Below are 24,894 nucleotides of genomic sequence, written 5' to 3' on the forward strand. Positions count from 1 at the left end.
CACACACACACACACACACACACACACACACACATATGTATCTGCAGTTTCTCCCAGTGTGAGGGTTGTCTGGAGTCTGTCCTTTAAGTACAAAACCTTGTAAGTCTAAAGCCCTTATCTTTTTTTTTTTTAATTTATTTATTTATGATAGTCACACACAGAGAGAGAGAGAGGCAGAGACATAGGCAGAGGGAGAAGCAGGCTCCATGCACTGGGAGCCCGATGTGGGATTCGATCCCGGGTCTCCAGGATCGCACCCTGGGCCAAAGGCAGGCGCTAAACCGCTGCGCCACCCAGGGATCCCTTTTTTTTTTTTTTTTTTTGAGATTTATTTTATTTTACAGAGAGAGAGAGTACCTGTGCATACACAGTGTGTGGTGGGGGCAAAGAGGAAGAGAGGAAGAAGCAGACTCTGTGTTGAGCACAGAGCCCAATGCAGGGCTTGATCTCACAACCCTGAAATCACGACCTAAGCCAAAATTAAGAGTCACTCAGGCACCCCTAAGGCCCTTTAAAAAAAAAAAAAAATTGATTGATTGATTGATTTGGAGAGAGGTGGGGAGGGGCAGAGGATAAGGGAGAGAAACTCAAGCTGACTCTGCATGGAGTGCTGAGCCTGATGTGAGGCTTAATCTCAGGATCTTTTGAGATCAGGACCCGAGCTGAAACCAGCGGTCCAGATGCTTAACCCACTGTGCCACCCATGCATCCCTCTTTATCTTTTTAGTGCTTTGCTTTTGGTGTTGTATCTAAAAGTCACCTAACCCAAGTTCATGAAGATATTCTCCTAGAACTTCCCCTAGGAGGTTTAGTTTTTAACTTTTACATTTAGGTGTATAACCCACTTTGAGTTAATTTTTATATAGTGTGGGGGCTGCAGTCCCAAATTTGTTCTTTTGCATATGGATACACAGTTTGGCAATCAGCACCTGAAAGCTCTTCTTTCCACACTGAATTGTCTCGGCTCACCCACCTCAAGTCCACCCTGGAAGGTTTGTGTGTGGGGCCAGGTGGGGGGATGCACCGAGGGCCTATTTCAGGGCAGGAGAGGGCTTGAGCAGAAGGAACATGAAACAGGGTGTTCCTGGCCCTCCTCACCCTTCCCCGAGCAGCTGCTCACATTCCTGTGCAGCCTGTCCTGTCCCGGAGGCCCCAGGAGGAAAGGAGAGGGAGGGCACTAAGAAAGAATGTGGGTGCCTTACATGGCAGTCAGGGCGGAGACGGCGCCTTCCCTGCCCACCTGCCCGCTGGCTCTTCAGCTGCCTGCCTCCGTCAGCACCTCACATTCTCCCACTGCCTGGAGGAACCCCACACAGAGCCTTGGCTCACACCAAGGCCAAGGGCATTGGGGCTCAAAACAGCCAGGCTACTGAGTCCTGGAAAGCACACTTGGAGAAGAGGGAGAGGAAGGTGGGCAGATGCCCAGGCTCCTCTTTCCCTACCCTCTGGGTAGATGTGTGGGAAAGGAAGAGGAGGACGGGTCCCCGGAACCCCCCGCCCCCCCACCGGAGGCAGTATCCCGAAACTGCTGGGCTTGAGGGAGGGGAGGGACCTGGGAAACCTGAGAGGTGACAATTTCACAAACTGCCTGGCCTGCAGCTGTGGCTTCCGATCCGATCCGCAGGACAGCAGACACGCTGAAGGGCAGGGGCGGGCAACACAGGGGCTGGCGGCACAGAAATAGGCAGCCTCCCCGGTAGAGTCAAACACACTTTATTCAGCACAGGAATGTGTGAACAGAAGGGCCTTGGGCAGGGTTCCTGACAGAGAGCTCTGCTTCAAACCCTGCTGTAAACGGAGCAAAGGTCATCATATAAACCACTGGGCCCAGAGGGAGGGGGCTCTGCACAAGGTGGGGGGAGGGGCAGGTCACACTGGCCAGCACACAGTGAGGCTGGGGCTGGTGGCTCATGCCCAGGAAGAGTTGTGAGCAGCTCTAAGTAACTCACTCAGAGAAACCAGAATGGGAACAGGGCAGTGGCCTGGCCAATTCAGGGGATTACCTCAACCACTGAGGACCACAGGGTTCAATTTAGCTGAAGCAGCCAGGGCTGCTGTACCAGCACATGATTAAAAGGCCCCAAGAGCCATAGCCCAGCATGGGGGTGACAGGAGTGGTGGCCCTTCAGGGATGGCTCACCATCAGTCCGCGGGGCAGGGCTGTGCAGCTCTCATAATCATGTGCACTAACCCTTGGTGGTTGCCTCCAATCTGCAAACTGTAAATGGCACCAACCTTCCCTGCCCAGGATCCCACTCCCTGGACTTGGGGCCCTAACAGAAGTGGGAAGGGGCACTGGAGGGCAGAGCCAGGCAGGTCTGCAAGCAGAACTGCCCTTGATGACTGTGGGCCTGTCCTCAAGACTCATGATTATGGGTAGTGAAAGGTCTTGGGGTCTGCACCAGGAAAGAACAACAGTTTGAACCCTCTGCCCAGAGGGAATACTTGTGGCAGAGCCCATAGCATGGCCTGAGAAGCATCCAACCACAGAGGCAGCCAGGACCTACGTTTGGGTCACTCCCTGCCAGGCTGTGTTATGCTGGGTACACATGGGGGCAGGGGTGAGGGGGTGGTCTGTGAGGGATGAGGAGAGGGTGCAGGATAGGGAGGTGGTATTGGGGACCTTGGGACCCTTGGGAGTGACAGGGAGAAGCCATGTACAATGGCACAGTGGGGTCCAGCTGAATTCCTGATTAACAACTGCTCTGAAAACCAGAGGGGATGGGCAGAGGACAGAAATACTAGGAGCCACCCTTGCTAATCCAAGAGTGAGGTGTGTTGAAGAGCACCCCTATCCCAAACAAGTAACTAGAGTGGCAGGAAGAGTCTGGCCGTGGATAGCAAAGGTGCTCCTTCCGTGGGCCTTGGGCTCAAAGGTAAAACGCACAAATGTGCTCACCACCAGGGGAGAGAAGGGGCTGTCTCTGGATGGACGGAGGCTGGGAGGGCAAGGCCAGTGCCCCGTGGGTGTGACTGACGAGAGCCCAGCTTCTCTCTAGAAAATCACTACACTACACATGAAATTGGCGGTGGCGGGGGACCCAGGGAGTACAGATCTATCTAAATGACTTGCAGGCGGCTGGGGGAGGGCTGGCAGGGATGACACAAATGCTCCAATACCCAGGGATCACAACCAACAGACAAGGGGAGCATAGATAACCACTGTGGAGGGCCTTGGGGACAGCAGCCTGCTGGCACACAGTCCCAGGAGGGGCTCACTCGTCAAACTTCCCTTCCCGAATGTGCTCGAAGGAGAAGGGTAGGAACTTGAAACCGGTTCCGCTGTAGAATTTATTCTGGAACTCGACCCTAGGGAAAGGGGAAAGGGAAAAGGAAAGTCATCACTCCACAGAATCCTTTTGGGATTTCATGGTTGGGCTAGCAAGATGCTCTAACCCTCCTCCCTGAGGCCTTCCTTCCTAGCTGAGCTTGGGAGAGCAGCCTACCTCTGCCACCCACCCTTGCCCACCCAGCCAAGGCCTTGGTCTACTTCCCACAGTGCATACAAGCCCTGCTTCTTCTTCTTTTTTATTTTTATAAATATTTTTATTTATTTATTCGAAAGACAGAGAGGGGCGGGGCGGGGGCAGAGACACAGGCAGAAGGAGAAGCAGGCTCCATGCAGGGAGCCCGACGCGGGACTTGATCCCGGGTCCCCAGGATCAGGCCCTCAGCTGGAGGTGGCGCCAAACCACTGAGCCACCAGGGCTGCCCAAGCCCTGCTTCTGAAGCCCGAGTCTGCCCTGGTCAAGGCAAGAGGGCCACCTACCTCCACAGGGCCTACTTCCACAGGGGTTTGTCCTCAGTTCCTGCTCCTTCCTGCTGAGCAGAGTGTTTATGCAAAACTCTTTGTCTAGCCATGTGCAAAAAAGTGTGATTGGTTTGAGTCTCTAATGGCAACAGAGAGAATAAATAGTGGGCTCCTGGCAGGGGCTCATGGGAGAGCTCTTAGGGAAGCCCCTGGGCGGCAGTGAGCTTAGCGCCAACGATTCTGGCAAGCACCCTTGTTTTCTAGTTTGTTTCTTTTCTTGAAGGAGGAAGGAGAAGGGAGGGTTGCAAGTAAAGGCTGGATGCTTTGGGGAGGAAATTCGCAGGAAATGGGGGCAGGGGCGGATCAGGAGGGGAAGTCTTTTCCAAGTAATGGCAAAAATATTCTCCAACTACAAAAACATCTGAGAATGAATTCTTCTCTCAGGGGCTGAAAGGAAAAGCAGAGCTTCACCTCCCTTCCCAGGCAGCTCAGCATCCATCCCTGATGGTCTCCCTGGGGTCCTTTCAAAATCTGAGGGGCAGGAAGATCGCACTCTGGGAAGCAGAGCCAGGCTGTAGGCTACGCGTCCCTCAGCATACTCCCTGGATGGCTGCCCAGCAACCAAACCACCACCAAATATGGGCAGAAAAATGCATGATTCAGAGGATAAAAAAGCCAAGGAGATCTGCCCTGAGGAATAGTTTCCACTCAGCATTGTGTCACCCTGGGGTCACCAGAACCCCTGCAAGGACGGGCAGAGCTGGGGGCTGGGGCAGGCTTCAGGCCATGGTTCTTGCGCAGGGCAGGGCTTCATCCTGCCTCCACGCCAAGAGGCCTGCATACTGAAAGACTGTCTGCATTGGGGGGCTGTCCGTGGTGACACTCAGAGGGCCTCAGAGGCCCCGTCAGCCCTTGGTGTGCTGGCTGAGGACACTGCAGGGCTGCCAGCTCCACCCCCTCGGGAGGGGATGTGAACAGGATTTTCTGCGTGGGTGGAAGAACAGGCAGCCTTCTCCTCCCAGCCCCACATTCCAGGGGCTGGGCCAAGGTCCCCAAGCCTCCCAGACTCCCTGGGCCAAGGGAAAAAGAGGACCTGGGGGAGGGGGCTTCAAACTGCAGTCACAGGATTCCTGGCAAGAGCAATTTCAAACTGGGGTCTGAACTTGTCCCCATATCCCAGTACCCTGAGAAGTCCTAGAAGCTACAGCTTTTCTAGCCTCCGTTGGGGGAATTAGGTGACGAAGGGGTAAGCTGTTGTTTATCACCCACTGCTATGGGTCCAAATGCTTCATGCTGAGTAGGTCATCTGCATGTGGCAAGGCCATTTCTGAACAACTGAGAGGAGACGGACGCACTCCATTCGCCTTCAACGACATGTAGTAAGGTCATGGGCAAGTCACCTTAGGGTCTACGAGGGGGCCAGAACTCGACCCCCTGGTTGGCTAACCACAATTCGAATTCTGAACTGGACAAATGGAGTAGAAGCTTCAGAAGTTTTCAGATGCCCATGGGATCACCATCCTTCTCTTGGCATTCCTCTGCATGCCTCATCTGCCCATGGGGCCCAGGGTTTAGAAAGGGTACACCTGTCTGGGGTGCAAGTGCATAAATTCTGCCGCATGAGGAGATGGGTGGTCCCTCTGACACAGGGCCTGATACTGCCTTACCGCCAACCACTGCTTGCAGTTAGAGACAGAGTGGCCAGGATCACAGACACCTTGGGCATCTCAGGGTCAGCCTGACTTTATCTCCCTTCTCAACCTCCCAGAACAAAGCTGGAAAGCAATCTCCCTGTTGGGCTCCCCACCCTCGGATCCCTCCCAACCAGGGAAATGTGTGCTTCCTGAGAAAGTACAAACATGAAGTTCTTTGCACCAGGGCCCAGAAGGCACTGCTGGCCACCTTGCAAGTTCCTCTTGTTTTAGGAGCCTGCTACCACCCCTCAGGGGTCCAGCCATGCCCCAAGCCACTGAAATGCACCTGTAAAATAACAGTTGTGAGGAAGGCCTCAGGAAGTTGGATGAGTTTCTGACACCCCTTCCCTTCCAGGTGTAGTACCTGGTAAAGGCCACCCAGTGACCCAGAAGGATAAGTAGGAGTCCCCAGAGTGCTCACTCCTGCTATGTAACAGGAAACCTTGTTTCCTTGAGTGAGGGAAGGGGAAAGGAGTCCTGGGTCTCTTCCCTTTCCTGGCAAGTGTGTGAGTGAAAAGAATCAGTTTTAGAAAGATGACTCTGGCCGAACTGCTTCTCTGGCCCTTTCTGCCACTCTCTGAGCAGTCCAGGGCCTGGAACACACATCTGTTTGATGGCCCACATGTCAGGATAACGATGGCAGCCAGGAACTATACTTCAGGTGTTCTTACTTTTGGGCCAGCTGTTCTTCCAGCCATCCCATGGGGTCCTGCTGTGGAGCTACTACATTCCTTACAACAATTTGGTCCCTACCTTTTTTTTGGCCTTCAACCAATGTGTGAGTGCCTGAATGTGCACATCAACACGTATGTGGAATCTGCCAGGTAAGAAGGGATTCGGTTCCTGAAAGTGGGCTGGGGGGGCAACAGTCTTTCTACCATTAAAGTCAGTTTGGTGTCCACAAACTGACACATCCTATCCCTGCCTTTGGCTTTTGTGAGGAATAAAAGACAGCTAATTACAGTAAGCAAAAACAGAGGCATATAACACAGAAGGAGACAGAATTAGCAGGTTGGGACAATAACCTGTTTACTCTTGTTTTCAAATATACCACCTACCTCCTCAGGACCCTACATGAATTTCAGACTGATGTTTGTGTTTGTCACCAAAGCAGATGATGTTGTTCTTGTCCCTGCCAAAGCCCTCCAGAACTTTTATAATGGGTTAGCCTTTGCATCAGGATTAGGAAACCCCAGATGACAGCCGGGGGTAAAATGACAGGCATGAAGACGGCCAGTCTGGACCCCAGGAAAAATAGCAATGTCCTGCAGAGGCAGAGACACAGGCAGAGGGAAAAGCAGGCTCCATGCAGGGAGCCCGATGTGGGACTCGATCTGGGGACTTGATCCAGGGACTCCAGGATCATGCCCTGAGCCAAAGGCAGGCACTAAACTGCTGAGCCACACAGGGATCCCACACCCCCTTTCAGTAAAGGTGACGCTCCAAATGTGCCTGTAACAATGGGGATAGCCGGCCTTGGGTTTTTTTCTTCTCTGTGATACTTCCACTATCCAAACAAATCAATGCACAAATTTGTTTCATGAGCCCCTTCCTTGAATGTGCCTCCCCTGGGGATCTCCCCTCTTATAACAGACTACTGGCAGTTTCTTTACAAGGGACCATGGCCAAGATGCCCGCCCCACAGGGCAGCCCACTTTTAAGTGGGGCAGCTCCAATCTGTACTTGAACACCAGCTTATGATGCATTGGGGCACAGCGACAGGCACTTGGTATGTGCATTATTTTGTATTTATCACGGCAACCAATGTAATGTAGATACCATCTTCTCTTTACATGAGAGAAAGTGAGGTTTAGAGAGGTAAGTGCTCTCCCCAGGGTCACCCAGCCCGTGCCAGCAGAGGTGGTTTGCACCCAGGTGGGCCTAATTCTGAAGCCCACTCTCTTGTCACTCATTAGGTCCTTGGGCTCATTCATGGGGACATGGGAAGACACCTTCACTTGAAGGCCACAGGTAAGCCTGAGGAAGAAATAATCCTTCTGGCAACAAAACATGGCCTCCCAAGCTACCTCTGCTCACTCTGGAGATTGGGCCCAGGCGACCTTCCTCATACCATGGTGTGCCAGGCTCACCGCTCTGACAGTTCTGACCCAGCACCGGGATTGCTCCTTAGCCCACCCGGGGAGGAGGCAACAGGCTCCCCATTTGGGTTAGAATTCAGGTGGGGTAGTAACTGGCCCTTCAAGCCCAGGGCTCAAGAGACAGAGAAGTGACGATGAAAGGAAGGAAGAAACAGTGAGTCACCACAGGCTGGTTACACAGACATTCCCTCATACCGAGGGGCTGAGGAAGTGTGCTGGGGAGAGTATGCTGATAAGCTGAGAACAGGGTAGTGTGCCAGCAGTCTGAGCCATACAGCGCTCCTAACCTCCTAGCTGGACAGTAAATAAACAACAGCTGGGTGGGGAGGAGGGCGGCAAGAAGGAGGAAAGCCAGCCAGAGGACAAATTATTTTAAAGGAGCTTTTGAGGGAAGAGTAAGTCCCAGCTATGCCCCGCCCTTACATGCTTCACGTTCCCCTCTATCATTTAGAACAGCAAACAGAGAAATCTTTGAGGAGGCTCAGCACAACCAAGTCGAGAGGAAAATCAAAGATAAGGGGAATGGGGAAGAGGATCCTTGGGTTTAGGTTTAGAAAACGGATATTAATATATATTCATATATAAAGAAAACGGATATAATAAGACATTCCATACACTCTCTGATTTTGAGATCATTAGCACCATCTCATCTAGGGGTTCCTAAGGTAGGGTGAGTTTGTGACCCTTAAAACAGGTAAAACTGTTGGAGGTTGTGTTTCTCTAGGGGGAAGGTTGAGAGCTTCTCACTGGGGTGTGAGACCCAAAAAGAGGAGAATCACAACATAAAGGAAGAAGTGGAGACTCAAAAGAGGGAGGGCTTAAAATAGGGAAGCCAGATAAAGTACAGGATGTCTAGTTTTTAGTATGAATATGTCCCATGTACATTTGGGACATATTTACACTAAAAAAAAAAATCATTGTTTATCTGAAATTCAAATTTACCTGGATGTCCTATAATTTTATTTGCTAAATCTGGCAACCCTACCTTGAGGTCACATGGTCACTGCCTGGACCAGACTCCACCTCTCCCACTCCCTGGGATTGAGCTAACTCTCTCCAGGCAGAGCCATTAAAAGCCACAAACTACATTAAAGAATACAAACAAATCCAAACCTGCCCTCCTGAAGAAGCTGCCAGGGATCCTACCCAAAGACTCTGGCACAATGACAGAAAAGGGGGACAAAACTGGAGTACAGTGTGCTCCAGCATCTTCCTGGGCTACAAATTTATTCCAGAGTCGCTTCCATCACTCCCAAGAAAGGAGAGAACTTATGCCAGAGTAAAAAAAAAAAAAAAAAAAAAAAAAAAAAAAAACCAAACAAAGCAATGACTTCAGCAGGTCTTTTAAGTCACAACAAAGAGCAGTAAAGAGTGCTAAAGGCAGCGAGAGGGAATCTGACAACACCCACTGGAGAATTCTCTCTTGTGGGCTCTGAAAAGTTAGCTGTGCTTTTCTGTGGACAGTTCTTGATGCTCACTTCTAACACAGGTCCTTGGCCATAATGATGGGAATGAAAGCAGACACTTCCTAGGGTCTCTGGATTCTGTATGAGAGGAAAGCTGCCCTCCATGCAGCTAAGGACACATCCCCAGTCTCCAACTCACCAGTGTAAACGCAGTGCGTGGAGGAAAGCAGAGAGGCCCTCCATGATCAGGAGGATGGCCACAGTCAGGGTGGCAAAGGCGGCAAAAATGAAGAATAGTGCCAAACCTCCTGCCAAGCTCTTCACGCTGAGGCCGATGTGGATCACCATGGTCCAAAGCACCTCAGACAACTCTAGGGAATGCAGAGACAGGACATCTGGTTCAGTTTGGCAAGAGGTGCTATGGACCTTCCATTTTGCTCTGCCATCCCTCACTGAAGTGTTCACTGCACCCTGGCTTCCTACAACCATAGTGCATAGCTATGGCAAAAGTGCTAATCCTCCCATTTGGACATCTTTCTCCCAGGAGTCAGAAGTCTGAATAATTCCAGAACCTTTATGTTATTTCCACTCTATGTAAGCCCTACATCTGAGAGAAGGGGAAAACAATACTTTTCAACTTGAGAGACACAGACTCACGTGCATGAGCGAGGCTGAGGGCCCAGAGCCGCAGGTAGGAGGCAGTGTTGGAGATGCAGCCCAGGCAGTACTCGATGGTGTGGATGGCCTGGTGGACCATAGTGTCCCCAAAGTCAAACTGTCATGGGAGAAAACCAAGAAGATATAAGGCTGGGAGGGGATATGTAGATTGTTCTATGGCCCCATGGTGCTCTGAGCCTGGCCCTGAGCGCCAGCACCAACAGCTACATGGGCCAGAAACCCCCAGCGTTGAACTCAGGTGGTGATTTCAGCTATGCTATCCCCAGGAATCCTGCCTGGCTTAGCCCCCAACTGGGACACTCCATTTCCCTTAATACACTATATTTTAATGACCTCCAGCCTGAGATTCTTTTAGACACATTTGTTGATTCCCCCTGCTAGGCTGTAAGCTCAAGAGAATATATGGCAAGTGAAAAGCACTCAGAGAAACAGACTGTCTGGACCTGGGGCTCTTAGGGCCCTGCTGCTGGGCCTGCCCCAGCTGACTTCCTCCTCACCGTGCCCAAGTGAGGTACCCTGCTCTGAGTCAGGAGAGAAGGGTTTTCCCCCAGCCAGGCTTCAGCAGATGGGTTGCCAAGGTGAGGCTAAGCCTCTACAGCCACCTTGATTATTATTCTTACAACCTGTGGGGAACAAGGTAACCTACTTTTCCTTGTAGTTTCTGAGAAGTTGACATAGGGAGATTTCTGGAAAAGTTTTCCAAAATCCTCCAGTTGACTGAGACCACACGGAACATCTATTGTTTTTTTCTGTTTTTCTCATGCTCCCTTTCTCCCAGCTCTCCTTTCCACATCAAAAATTGTTTCCAGAATAAAGGGGGAGAGCTAGAACAAGCTTCATTTGTAGGAGTTCATTTGTAGGCCTGCTCCAAACAGAGCTAGGGAAGAATTACTGGCATGCTCCAGAAGCACCAGGCATAGGGCGAGGCCTCTCCCTCTGTCAGGTGGAGCAATCAGTAGCCACCAAAGAATAGGAGGTGGGCCCTTCCGGGATCCTCCCACACAGCCCACCCAGGAACCCCAGAAGCACAGGGCCTCCCCAGCCTGCCCTACCTTCAGGTAGAGTCTTGTTTTTCCACCAGTTTCTTTCAAGACTCACATGACTCCACTCCCAAAGGACACCAGAAGTGTCTTGGGAAATTGCATGAGGACAGGAGGAGAGAAGGAGCTGGTTGGTAAAGTGCTAACAGCCCAGGCCTCAGGGGTGTAGCCAGTTGGGAGGGGCCAGCTCCAACACGCCATCTTGCAACTGCCTCAGTTTCCCTCACCTCTGACCATCTCTGAGTATTTCTGGGCTTTTCTTTTGCAACAAGCTCTTCAGGCCTCCTAGTTATCCTAAGAACCAGGGTAATCCTCGTTACCTCAATCCCAACAAGCTGCTAAGAGCTCTTTCCCACCAGTCCTGGCTGTTCCCCCAGAGCCCATGCTCAGAGGAAGGAAAGGTCTCTGCTCCTAAAAGTTCTACAAAAGCAGGGACTGTTGGGTTTCCTATAGAACCAGCCCCCTTTTCAGCAGTTATATTCTTTCTTCTTTTTTTTCCCAGCAGTTATATTCTACCCAGAGTTCCTCCCAGAAGAATGGAGAACATGGAGGAAGCCTTTCTTCTAGGCATTATTTTTCTACACTTTCTCTTCTTCCCAACTTCCTGCTTTGTAACCTTGGGCAAATTTTCATCTCTATATAATGGGGGAAGACAATGGTGAGGGGAGGATTTAGTGAAAAACACAGCCAAAGCATGTAGGAGTGTCACTGTCTCAGGAATCAGCTGTGACTGAGGGGCATGGCTGCAGACTTCCTGTCTACACTCTCCCCCAGGGGCACAGCCCACCCCCTCCTCACCTCCTGCGCCTTGCCCTCTACCCTCTCTGTCCCACAAACCCAACATTCCCTGCACCCACTCCCTTGCCTTTCAGACGTGAGGTCTAAGACATTCTGTGTCCTCACTGAGCCTCTGCAGTGTCTCCCATTGTCACCTTTTCCTCCTCCCTCTTGAGACACTCGCCTGCCCATGGTTTTCCTCCTACCTCCCCGGATGCTCCTTCCCAGTCTCCATCTTGTTTCTTCCTTAAACGCTGGAGGGTCAACTTCAGCTCCTACACCTCTCCTGCAGCACTGCTGCTCAGGGCTTGGACAGCCACCCATAGGAGAGACTCCCAAATGGACATCTTCATTTCTATGTTGCCTGTTTCCAACTAGCCATGCTGCATCTCCTAGTGTGCCACAGGTACTTCAAATTCAATGCCTCCTAAACTCATTAATTACTTTCCTCTGTCCCCACCGGGACTGACTTCTACTCCACGCCCCATGTCTATTAGAGTATCACCACTAGGGCCCCAGGCACCTAAGCCTGGAAGTCACTAGGCAATCTTGAATCCTCACTCACTCTCACTGCCTATATTCATTAAGATCCTGGGACCCGTAGCTCTAACTTCTTTAACCTCATTATTTGTCCTTTCCTTCCCAACTCCCCTGCAAATGCCTCAGTTCAGTTCAGGCTTCCCGATTCTTTCATGACTTGTATCAGACTAATGGGTCTCTAGGCCTCCAGACTGTGACCCCTCCTCAATCCAATATCCCCTAGGACACCCCCATTAAAGCATTTCAGTAATGCCCACATGCTGCGACACTTTTGGCCTCACCACCCTCTGCCAGTTACTTGCTATCCAAAAGCTCTACTGCGGCTTGTTTCTGCAACCTCCAGGCTCCGCTCTCACTGGTCTCCAACTCCTGGCCCTGGGCTCTAGCCAAGCTGTGTACTTGTTTATCTCAAACACGTGATGGACCCACACTCTTGTGTCTTTCTGATAACTCTACACACTGATGGGTCTGCATCCCCACTCTGCACCCACAGAGATTCCTGCTTGACCAGAATAAGCTTAGCAACAATCTCCTTCGGGAATCACTTTCTGGTCTTCTCTCTCCACCCCCATCCCCGTACTTGTCAGGTGCCCTCTTTCTGTGTTCCCATAGCATCTTGGGCACACCTTAATCACACCATCTGTCACCCAGACCCGTTTCCTCAATTTAGCTGGGAGTTCCTTGAAGGCAAGGACTATGTCTTTCTTCTTGCAGTTTCTATAGCACCAAACAGAGAGCTTGGCACATAGAGGGTGAATGAATGAATGGGTGGGATAAAAGAATTAATGGACGAATGGTTGGGTGGGATAAATGAACAGATGGATGGATTGGGGGGAGTGGACGGATGGATGTGTGGGTAGGTGAGATGGATGGATGGGTAAGATGCATGAATGGGTGTGATGAACAGATGGATTAATGGGATGAATGGATGGATGGGTGGGTGGGTGGGATGAATACACCTGGTGAATTGACACAGTAGGGAGAAGTGCCACTGACCCTTGCTGAGTGGTTACAGCCTTTAAAGATTTCCCAGATAATCAATTGGCCTGGCCCTGGTCTACAACTGGACTGAGTGCTCCCTGGAGAGAGAGACTGCTACTTCCACCAGGCTGCAATAATGGTCTACAGATTTTCACAGCCAAGCAAAAAAGGGAAGTTCTAAAAGAAGTAGGCTGGACTTAAAAAAAAAAAAAAAAAAAAGGTTTTGTTTGAAATCTTTTAGATAATTTTAACAATTAATCCAAATCTGGCTGTGGAGAACTAGACTGTGCATGTGCCTGACAGAGATAAAATGTCATCATTATTTAGGAAGCCATGAGAAGCTGAACCCTTGAGGGAGCTGAGGGGCCAGAGACTAGGGAGGCTGAATTATAGTCCATCTTGTGTGGATATCCAAAGCCCCTGGGACATGGCTTACAAATGAGGACTATTCTGATGATGATCATAGCATTGGGTGCTCAATTAGGAAGACACTTAGAAAGAGCAGTGTTGTTGGAGGCTGTGTTACTGGGAGAGGGCTGGGCTCCTCACTAACATGGAACACACTTCCAGCCAGCCCTTCAGGGCAGCTCAACCAGTGACTGTGCAGATGAGCTGCTCATAGGAACACAGAGGCTCCTGGATGCCAGCAAAAGAGCCACTCCAGCCTTCAGGAAGACCAAACACGATCTGTTTTACATAGAACAACAAAGGTTTTCCCATTCTCATCCCACTTTCTTTTGGAGAGGACTACGAGCCAAAAAAGGGAAGGGTACATGGGTCTAGGTATTTTTAGAGAAAAGTTTTGGGGAAGATGCAAACAGTGCAGCAAGGCCTTTAAAAACCCAATTTAAAATCTGTGTATTGCTAACTGAATTACTGCTGAGCTAGAAGGCCTTCTACTCCAAATGTGGCCTGAATAGCCAACTTTGTTTCTATTATCTGGTATAATATGAACTCCTTTCACATAGATGGGATTGTTTCTTTTAGAATGCATCAGAGAGGCAAAGCCTCCATTTTGAAAGCTGTCTACCTCCTACCTGGGTAACAGGGAGGTAGAGCTGACCCCAAGTGAGGGTCCAGCAATTCTCAGGTCAAGCATCATCAAGCTGATGAGGACAGTAGGAAGAGGTTGGCTGCATCTCAGACAGGGAGGAAGGGCGAGCTTTACTCACAAGCTCTCAGAGGAGCAAGGAGGAAACAGCTACTCCCATACATAACACCACAGGAGAGGAAGGCGAAGACTAATGGGATTTAATCCCCCCCAAGGGGGTTACTTCAAGAATGCCAAAGCAGACATTACTTGTAGCTCCTCTCAAAGCCATTCTCAGAGTTATTAGATCAGCAAAGTCAATGAAACAAAGACAGAGGTGACCGACATGAGATGCAGTTAATGGAGATGAGCTTTTTCAGGACACAGGTTCACAAACTGGTTAGAAATGGCCAATGAGATGCGGGATGCGCGGGTGTCATGTGTGGCCCCCGGTTGCAGCAGGGTCAGCAGAGTGATCACAAGGATGGGAAGAGAAGCCCCAGATAAACATGAAGGCAAAGCCAGCTTGTTTCTTACCACTTCATCCTCGGTAGGCTTGTAAACACAAATTTACACTTAGTGGGAAGCCATGCCACACAAGGTCACAAGTTACCAGCACAAGGTTACTGTTTCTCTGGGAAAACTGTTAATATTAAAGGGGTCTAATGTGTTGGAGGCAGGCCTCCTCAGCATACACAGAAAGCAAAACCAGTAAGACTTAGACCATTAAGATACGTATTTTTTAAAGGCACCCCAACCCTTATGGTTTCTTTTTTAAAATGTCATACACATGGTGGAATTGGTCACTCAGACTGAAAAGTTCAGTCACCTGGGTTGTCAACTCCTATTCTATTTGCTCCAAAAAGAATATAATTGGGGGCAGGGGGAAGAGGATATAACGAATAGATGACATTCAAAAGTTTAGTTCAGAGGCTTTGTGGTGGGAGTGGTCAGGCAAGGAGACTGGATTTTAACAAATAGCTTGGACATTGGGGGTTTAAAGAAAAGTCTAATGTGGCCTTCCTACTTTTTCACTCTCTCTGTAGAAAGGAGGCAAATAACATTTTTTAAAAGCTCAAATAATATGTCTGCAACAAGTGCTCATTAGTGGGACAAGACTTTTAAAAGTACCTGCAATTACAGTTCCAACTGGAACCATTCCTGGAAGGGGTAAGGGATGAAGAACAGCCTAAGGGCTGTGTTTCTGGTCACAAGAGCAGGGAAGCCAGGGATTACACTGCCCTCGGTCCCCAGGAGCACAATTAGTGACTCGATTTGCATGCAGAGTACCACGAGCAGCACAGAGTTCGAGTTCAGAAAAGGGATCACAGGTCCCACGGGCACTGCAGGCAACACCCACTGGAAACAGTAGCAGTGCCCTAAGAGGCCCAGATGGCAGGCTGATCACTAGTAATAGTATTTTCATTTTTCAAGAGGACTGGAGGGAGGCCACTGACGCACACCAGACAAGGGCTGACCCACAGTAGGAGAGGAAGCCCACGCCACTGGATCTTACCTCTTCTGCGTCCTCTGAATGGGTGGAGAGCTGGTCATGCTGAATAATCTCAGCATCCTCCTCTGTTGGTCCGTTGCCCACCCTGATCCCACCAAAGTTGAGAGTTCCCTACACAGATGAACAGAAAGAGTAGAATTTGCCTGGGCTTTAATGTGACATTTTGTGAGATAGGGAAGGGCGATGGTTAGTACATACAAACCTCAGAAAAGCATATATTCTAACAACAAAATCAAAACCCGCTGATCCAACAGCTAAGCGCAAACAAACCACTGTCCCCACCCCAACCACCACCGACCCAGCCCCAGCCCCAGCCCCAGCTGCATTTACCACCTCATTCTGATACGAGGCAACACGCAGTTCTGCCTGCTGCACCAGGATACACCAAACTGGCCTTGGTCAAGGCTAACTGAGATGCCTGCTTGAGTGAAAAGCTTCATATGAACAGGTTCCTACAATGACTATAGCTCGATCTGTAAAGCTGCCAGTGGTCTAAGTTTTTCTAGAACTAAAGATCAGACCTTCTAAGAGGGAAAGGAGCCAAATGACATGGTGACTATGACTATAACCTGGTCAGATAAACCCAAGAGTTCAGCAACCTTTCCCAGAAGTGTACTGAGTCTCTGCCCAGGAACAAAGGACTTCTGAGTTCAGGGAAGGGAAAAAAAACTTAATGTATATCAGCTCGTGGCTAGAGAATATGGAGTTAAAAAAAAAAGAAAAAAAGAAAGAAAAAGAAAAGGGCTCCTTTCCTTCAGTGGAAGATTCTGGAGTGTTACAACTCTTTCACAGGTACGTGGGCAAATGCTGATTGGGTGTTTGTTTCTTCCCAGGCATTGTGTTCAGCAGAATTTCTAAGTCAACCTGACTTGGAAAAGCTTGGGTTTACAGAGGCAAAAGGACTCTGAGTATAAAAACCAGGCAGAACTGGGGTGAAGTCGAACAAATACCAATGAGTGCTAACTGGCCAGAGGGAAAAGGAGCTAAAGAAACAGCCCCTAGACCCACCTCTTACAGTTTCTGATCAGGGAGCCCAGATGAGGCAAGAGTTCAAAAGCTGCTCTTCTGCAAAACAGCCTTCTGGGCAGCAACACGATGTGCCAATAGGTTTGGTCAACTGCCCTGAGGTCCCCACCTACAGCTTCATCTTTTGGTGCACACCTCTTTAGTGCAGCTTACTGACTATCCGGAACTCAGTGTCTGGGCACAGACTCTCTCTCCTTGTAGCAGGGATTTCTCCCATGCTGGTCAGAGAACCAGCTCCATCAGAATCACCTTGAAATTAAACAGAGGTTCTCAAATGCTACCCCCAGAAATTGTACATTTAGTAAGTCTGGGGTGTATGTAGCCTAGGAAATCTATATTTTAAAAAAATTTCCCTAAGCACAAACTGTATCATCACCTTTATTGTCTATCAGAATTAAAAATGCAAGCACACAAAAAAATGCATATACCCTTTGAGACTTAGCAATCCCACTGCTGGGAACATCTATGTTCAGGAAATTTTATCAGGGTACACGGACAACAATGTTCCCTACATTCATATTTGTAACAGCAAAGAATTGAGAATGACCAACATATCCATCAACAAGGGAGTGATTACACAATTTTAGCATATCCAACAGAACATTCCATAGAACATTAGACAACTATAAAAGAGTGACACACTCTCCCAGGATACGGTAAAAATTTAAAAATCTGATAAATCATGGGGGCAGAAGAATGTCACAGTTTAAACCACAATTCCTAGTGCTCGCTTCGGCAGCACATATACCAAAACACAATTTCCTAGTATGTTTTAAACACACACACACATATATATTTATGTTAATGGGTAATAAATACATGCAGAAAAAATTTGGAAGTAAAATTTCCCTGCCTGTGAGAAGGGGTCTGGGGGGAGGGGAACTTTCTTTTTGGTACTATTTGCATTCTCTAACCTATTGCTTTAATTGTGTGTGTGTGTGTGTGCGTGCGTATGTGTGTGTGTTAGTAGGCTCCAAGCCTAGTATGGAGCCCATTGTGGGGGTTGAACTCATTACCCTGAGATTAAGATCTGAGCTGAGATCAAGAGCCGGACACCTAACCAACTGAGCAACCCAGGTGCCCCCTAATTTCACTTTTTAATGTCAGTAGGGGATTGTCTAGGTCATGGAATTATGGACCATCTTGATTTCTTCTTTTGCTTCTTTTGTTTTAATATCCTAAGAAACAGGGGGATCCCTGGGTGGCTCAGTGGTTTGGCGCCTGCCTTTGGCCAAGGGCATGATCTTGGAGTCCCGGGATCGAGTCCCACGTCAGGTTCCCTGCATGGAGCCTGCTTCTCCCTCTCCTCTCTCATTCTCTCTCTCTCTCTCTCTCTCTCTCATGAATAAATAAAATCTTAAAAAAATATATATCCTAAGAAACAAATTCTGATGTGTAGTCGGATTTGGGAAGCCCTGAGACCCTGGGCACCTCCAGCACATGTGAACCTTACACCCGACCATTCTCAGAAGGTGGAATACAAGTACAACAAAGGGCACTGGTGACAGGAGAGGACCCCAGCATACTCTGGCATGGGTTACAGAGTCCAGGCAGCCTTCAAACTTTAAGGCTCCTAAACCAGAAGGTTGTTTCCAAAGGTTTCCCCAACCAGCAGATTGAAAGAAGGGCAGACAAGTTAAACCCTCTCACCCTAGACAGACACTAACAAGTATCCCTTCAGGACACAGGACATGAGAATTATAGGAAGGTGGGGATGAGACATATACATCAGCAGAAAAAAGAAAAGAAAAAATTGAACTGAGACACACCACTTACAGACAACTAAGGGACACAGAATAGAACAAATACAGATCAGTGATCATATCCTCAGCCCTTAGGGTCAATAATCCAGGGTCCTTGTTGTAAAATGATCATCCTGATGCCTTCAGCTTGCTCTCTACAACCAGATGTTTTGCAAAAGAACCAGTGGGGCAAAGAAGACCCTATGAATGTACAGCTTTCCAGACTGTGGACTTTTAGCTTGGATAGTGTCACAGAAGAGGATACCAGAGTTAAAAGCATCAAGACTGATGCATTAGAAACATATGCTAAGGCTAGCAAAAAGAAGACCACTTAGGAAGAATATCGATAAATGGATGGCATGCGCTTTGTAGACTTTTTAAAAAATATGTCTCATAGGAAAGGAGAGTAAGTTACTATTTGAACATAATTTCAAGCAGCAACATTAAATTATCTTCTGATCCAAAATGTCAGCCTTTGACTTATTCTAGAAGGATGATTACAGCAGGTTTCTAAGTTTAAAATGATCAGAAACACTTAATGAAGGAAATGGTTATCCATCTAAATATCTCACTTTCTTTTAAAGGAGTATAATGCCACTGGATCACACCAGTATCATGTGTGATCATTGCTGGTGAGATTTTAAAAATCTTATTGATTACCTAGAATAGACTGGGTTAAGTTGATATTAGTGCTTTAAAAGAGTTTGGTTAAGAGATGTTATTTAAAGAAGGAAAGATCCAAACAGATGACTTTGGTTATTGCATCACATACAGAGGACACATGAGACCCATAGCAGACTGGAGGTCTCAATGGAGCAGCTGAGGACAGGAGGGCTTCTGAGTCTCTCACAAAAGAATAGACATGTATAAAGTCCCACTGGCAGGAGAGTAAGTGATAGCTAAAATGGACCAAATGTCCACATGTTACTCCAAAGCAGAAGTTCAAAGAGCAGGGAAATTAATTCAAGAATCACAGAAATGTTCTCCCTCCATGCTGAAAACTCATCTCATACAGGGTCACAAAATACAGTCATGACAGTGGAGGAGTCCAAGAGCTGCCATCTTGGATTAAGATGGTGGGATTCTGAGAGGGTGCAACAGTCACTTTGCTTCCATAGACATGACTGTACTTAAATTTCTGAATAGAAACTTAGCAGACCAATGACAAAGAATGGTATTAGAATGTATTCATAAGAGGTAGAAATATTTTCTGTCATTGCCTCAATGAGTAACAAGGATGTACTTCCCAAGAGTATACATGTCCCATGTTCTCAATATAATTGAAAAGAATTCTGCTGCACTGTTTGCCACCTCTTTTACACAAAATGTGATGGTTTGTCAGTTTTAATTCACTCACTGTTGCAGCCGCTGCTGCCTCTAGTCCCTGCTGGCTCGGGGTTGGGCTGACTGGGGCCTCCACAGGCTGCCCTTCCTGATAGTGAATGGAAGAGAAGAGGAAGGGAGAAAGAAACAAAAGAGGGAGGGAGTGAGAGGGAGACGAATGGAGGGTACATGGAAGGATGAAGATGGTCAGAAAAGGGAGAAGGAGGATCTTGTAACTCAGCTGCTCTCCAACAGGAATAATAATCTAACAGCTGTATGAAAGTCATGCAATAAGATCTTTTGGGTTTTACTAGGCACTGTAATAAGTAAGCTTTACTGCATCACCAGAAATGAAAATTTGGTAACTTAAGTGGGTGCGTGTGTGTGTGTAGAATTCATAAACACACATATATTAAGTAAACACAAGTGTATGTGCTACTGTTTAAAAAGAAAAAAAAATCATGTACTTTAAACCAAATATTTTTTTCCGAGGTCTTGGTTGGTGAAAGTATCACGGTCTCATTTTAAAAGAAAATATTTCGGTGTCAGCCCTGTGGTTGTCCAGGCAAACCACATGAGAGGATTTACCCACCTGCAGCTCTCACAGCCCTGATTTGGCTGACACTGCATGTAGGCAGGCCTAGACCTGGATTCTGCTGAGCACAGCATGAGCAAAGCGTGACCAGGAAAGGTAAAAAAATCCCAACTTGTTTTCTCTACCTGAGTTATTCAAAGCTAAATCCAGGTGTTCGAACAGCAAATACATGTGGTGGTATTTTGTTTTTGTTTTTAATTTCAGCAGGTCCAGTGCTTGTGCTGGGAATATGACACAAGTGCATTTTAAGAGTATATAGACATATGCACAATTCATTATATCTGATGAGGAATTGCCTTGATCTCAAGGAAAAAAAAAATCTAGTAACTTTCAGCAATAAAAATACACCCACCAAATGCTTCCTCCTCAAATATTGATGGCGAAGGACCAGTGGTTTAAATAGTAGCATCCAAGGTACACACAGTAGCGCAACCACTACCAGGAAACACTGAATTCCTTTCTATAAAGTAAGGATAAGGCACATCACATTAATCAAACATGCAGTTTCCAACTCCAGCACAAATTTCCCCCAAATAGTACTTTCCTACTGATCTATGAATAACACTCTATCTAGCTTCTCAAAATAATAAGAAGATGTTGTGGCAAAGCCCAGGAATTGTCTCATAGGATGAGAGTTATAAATTCTACCCCTTGTGGATACAGGAGTTATATTAGATCCTCTGAAACTAAGGAGGATGGGTTGAATTTAGTTCTGGATGTATGGGCTGAAAACTAAGACCACGAAAAAGATTTTTAAAGGATTTTCCAGAGTCACAGATATATCTGGCTTCTAGGATAACCACCTAAGATAGTCCACCTCTGGGTTGACGTACCTGTCCAGAGTATAGCATCGAATTACTAGAGTCCCCATAGGAAAACAGAAACATGTTTATGAAATGGATCAGAAGGCTTGGTGCTTTCTCAGATGTATCAGCATTATAGGCTGTCCACTTATAAAATATAAGGATAACCAAGTAGCCAAACAAAGAAGTCATGAAGATTATTTCAGGAATAAATCCAAAATAGATATTCAGGGGCTTCTTGAAATAGCTAAAAAGGAAGAGAAGAAAAAAATGTTAAAGGTGAACAGACCCAGGAGTACCTGGTTGGCTCAGTCAGTGGAGCAGGGGACTCTTGATCTCGGGGTCATGCATATGAGTCCCACATTGGATGTAGAGCTTACTTTAAAAAAAGAAAAAAAAAAAATTGGAGCAGCCTGGGTGGCTCAGCGATTTAGCACCGCCTTCAGCCCAGGGCATGATCCTAGAGACCCGGGATCGAGTCCCACATCAGGTTCCCTGCATGGAACCTGCTTCTCCCTCTGCCTGTGTCTCTGCCTCTGTCTCTCTCTCTCTCTCTCTCTGTGTGTCTCTCATGAATGAATAAATAAAATCTTAAAAAAAAAAAACACTTTTTTTTTTTTTTTTTAAGAAAAAAAAGGTGAACAGATTCAGGGTCAGCCCTACACCAAAACAGAGCACTTACTAGATTTCCTAACTACAGCTTCCTCAATTCTGTCTTTTTTTTTTTTTTTTTTTCCAGTCCCCTGGACTGAAGGTGGTGCTAAACCGCTTGAGCCACCTGGGCTGCCCCTCAATCCTGTCTTTATCACTTTAAGAAGCAACAGCCAGAAACACTGGGGGCAACAGAGACAAGTAGGATTAACCATGACTTCTAAACTTTTGGACCTTGAACAGTTTGGAACCACCCCACCAATCTTTTCCCATGAGAAAGAAATTGGAAAATACAGTACATTCTGAGACCACAGTTCATAATTTTACTTGAGTTACACATAAAAGAAAAAACAGTAACTCATTCATTTTGATGAAAATGATATAAGATTGGGATGCCTGAGTGGCTCAGCGGTTTAGCAACTGCCTTTGGCCCAGGATGTGGTTCTGAAGTCCCAGGATCGAGTCCCACATCAGGCTTCCTGCATGGAGCCTGCTTCTCCCTCTGCCTGTGTCTCTGCCTCTCTCTCTCTGTGTGTCTCTCATGAATAAATAAAATCTTAAAAAAAAAAAATGACATAAGATTTTTCCTGTTGTTAAACGACTAATATTAATTAAGCCTCCTTTAAGAATATGAGATTTTAGGGGATCCCTGGGTGGCTCAGCGGTTCAGCGCCTGCCTTTGGCCCAGGGTGTGATCCTGGAGTCCCAGGATCGAGTCCCGCGTCAGGCTCCCTGCATGGAGCCTGCTTTTCCCTCTGCCTGTGTCTCTGCCTCTCCCTCTCTTTCTCTCTCTCTCATGAATAAATAAATAAAATCTTAAAAAATAAATAAAAAAAAAAGGAATAGGAGATTTTTATAAAAGCACCTCTTTAATGTAGAACAGAGTTCTAAGTTACTAATCCCCTAATCCCTCCCCAAAGATGCCATGATTTCCGTAGGCAAAAGTATTATTAAAACTATGCATGTTCTTGTGACATACACAGAGCAACTTACATATGGTTGAAGAGGCTCAAAGTGACTCCGAACATCATGTGGATGATGCCAAGGATAACAGATGTCTTCATTTTAAAGGAGTTGAGAAAGGTCAGTTTATTGGTAGCAATGTTCCAGATCTGTCACAGCCCAAGGAAACAAAAAGGTATTACAAAAAGTTCATGAATGGGATATTATTATTCATCTGCTATCTTTTTTTTAAAATAAAATTTTCTTTATTTATTCATGAGACACACACACACACACACACACACACACACACACACAGAGAGGGGCGGGGGGGGGGGCAGAGTAGCAGGCTCCACTCAGGGAGCCTGATGTGGGACTCGATCCCGGGACTCCAGGACCACGCCCTGGGCCGAAGCCAGGCTCCAAATCGCTGAGCCACCCAGGGATCCCCTAATCTGCTATCTTTTTTAAAGTAAGCTCTATGCGCAATGTGGTGCTTGAACTCATGACCCTATGATCAAGAGTTGCATGCTCTATCAGCTGAGCCAGCAGGCTGTTCCTATTCACCTATTTTCTAAGCCTTTTTTTTAATTATGGAAAATTCTAAACATAGACTTAAGTAGAGAGGACAGTATAACAACCTTGAATTTACTTATGACGCAGGTGAACAATACTCAAAGTCAATATTATTTTATCATAAGGCAACCTACTCCACATCTCTGTATTATTTGGATGTAAAGCCCACTTATCACATCATTTTACCTGTAAATATTTCAGACTCTTTTTTTTTTTTTTAAAGAGAGAGCGTGTGTAGTGTGCCTGCATGTGGAAGAAGGGATGAGGGCAGAAGAAGAGGGAGAGAGAACCTTTTTTTTTTTTAAGATTTTATTTATTCATTCATGAGAGACACAGAGAGAGGCAGAGATACAGGCAAAGAGAGAAGGAGACTCCATGCAGGAAGCCCAATGTGGGCCTCGATCCCGGGACTCCAGGATCATGCCCTGGGCCAAAGGGAGGCATTCAACTGCTGAGCCACTCAGGCATCCCAGAGAGAGAGAATCTTAAGCATGCTCCACACCCAGCATGGACAGGTGGCTCCATCTCATAACCCTGACGTCATGAACTGAGCTGACACCACGGGCAGGACGCTTAACTGCCTGAGCCACCCAGGCACCTCCCCCGCTACACACATTCTTTTTAGGTAAGGACTCATTTTTAAAACGTGACCATAATACTATTATTACCCTCAAAAGCATTAACAATTTTTTTTTTTTAAAGATCTTATTTATTTGATAGAGAGCACAAGTAGGCAGAGTGGCAGGCAGAGGGAGAGGGAGAAGCAGGCTCCCTGCTGAGCAGGGAGCCCAACGACAGGAGTCTTGATCCCAGAACCCTGGGATCACAACCCAAGTGAAAGGTAGACACTTAACCAACTAAGCCACCCAGATGTCCCAACAACAAATCTTTAATATAATGAAACATATAGTCAGTATTCAAATTTCCCTGATTTTGCCTCAATTTTTAAAAAAGAATTAATTTATTCAAAGTAGAGTCCAGATCAGGTCTCTACATTGACACAGCTCTTAAACATCTAATCTATAAATTATCCCTCAAATTTTTTAATTATAAAATATTTGAAGCTGGGGCATTTATCTTGTAGATGTTTCATAGTCTGTGTTTTGCTGATCATATTCCAGTAGTGCTGCCATTCCATCTATTTTTAAATATTAATTGCCATAAGCTTTGTCACTTAGGGCCTGGACAGCTATAATATTTTCCACATTTCTTCTGCCTCTACTTAACCATCAGATTACATTTCCTAAATCAATGACTCTGATGCAGTCACTTCCCTGTGCCCAAACGTACCCTGCACCTGCACTGTCTTCTCTAGGATAAAGGACAAACTCAGTAACATAATAAGCCAGATCTTCCACCAACTAGCCTGGCATCATTTTTTCAGAACCAGCATCCTTGTGAGGAGCTCATCCTTGGTGACTTCTAACCTGAAAATTTGTGGCTAGTACTTTCTCAGTCCCAGTCTTCCCTGAAATTCAATTCTATAGGTCCAACTGCCTGGTGGACATTTATACTGGTGCATCCAACAGGCACTTCAAACATAAAACCTACCCTTAAGCATCAAATGAGATGCATGCAAGACAACAACAGAAAACATTCTGCTGGGGTGCCTGGGTGGTTCAGTTGGTTGAATGTCGCCTTTGGCTCAGGTCAAGATCCCAGGATTCTGGGATCAAGCCTCGCATCAGGCTCCCTTGCTCGCTGGGAAATCTGCTTCTCCCTCTCCC

General features: G+C 47.2%; 1 protein-coding gene across 15 annotated transcripts in view; it reads right to left on the minus strand.

Moving 5' to 3' along the window:
- Positions 1-1,697: 1,697 nt before the first annotated feature.
- The window catches only part of ATP6V0A1 (ATPase H+ transporting V0 subunit a1), a 64,508-nt gene continuing 41,311 nt past the window's right edge, over positions 1,698-24,894 (minus strand). For 4 of the 15 annotated variants that reach the window (XM_025440769.3, XM_025440766.3, XM_025440767.3 and 1 more), the window contains 9 exons: positions 22,643-22,761; positions 21,029-21,245; positions 20,548-20,655; positions 19,635-19,709; positions 15,513-15,620; positions 14,534-14,551; positions 9,608-9,725; positions 9,150-9,321; positions 1,698-3,309 (listed from right to left, as the gene is read on the minus strand). In XM_025440769.3, the coding sequence (XP_025296554.1) occupies positions 3,216-3,309; positions 9,150-9,321; positions 9,608-9,725; positions 14,534-14,551; positions 15,513-15,620; positions 19,635-19,709; positions 20,548-20,655; positions 21,029-21,245; positions 22,643-22,761 (1,029 nt within the window). In that variant the 3' untranslated portion in view covers positions 1,698-3,215. The remainder of the gene's footprint in view (positions 3,310-9,149; positions 9,322-9,607; positions 9,726-14,533; positions 14,552-15,512; positions 15,621-19,634; positions 19,710-20,547; positions 20,656-21,028; positions 21,246-22,642; positions 22,762-24,894) is intronic. The other 11 variants (XM_025440773.3, XM_025440770.3, XM_025440775.3 and 8 more) reach the window with 7 other exon arrangements.

The sequence above is a fragment of the Canis lupus genome, chromosome 9 (assembly GCF_003254725.2).
Source record: "Canis lupus dingo isolate Sandy chromosome 9, ASM325472v2, whole genome shotgun sequence".
Lineage (NCBI taxonomy): Eukaryota > Metazoa > Chordata > Mammalia > Carnivora > Canidae > Canis > Canis lupus.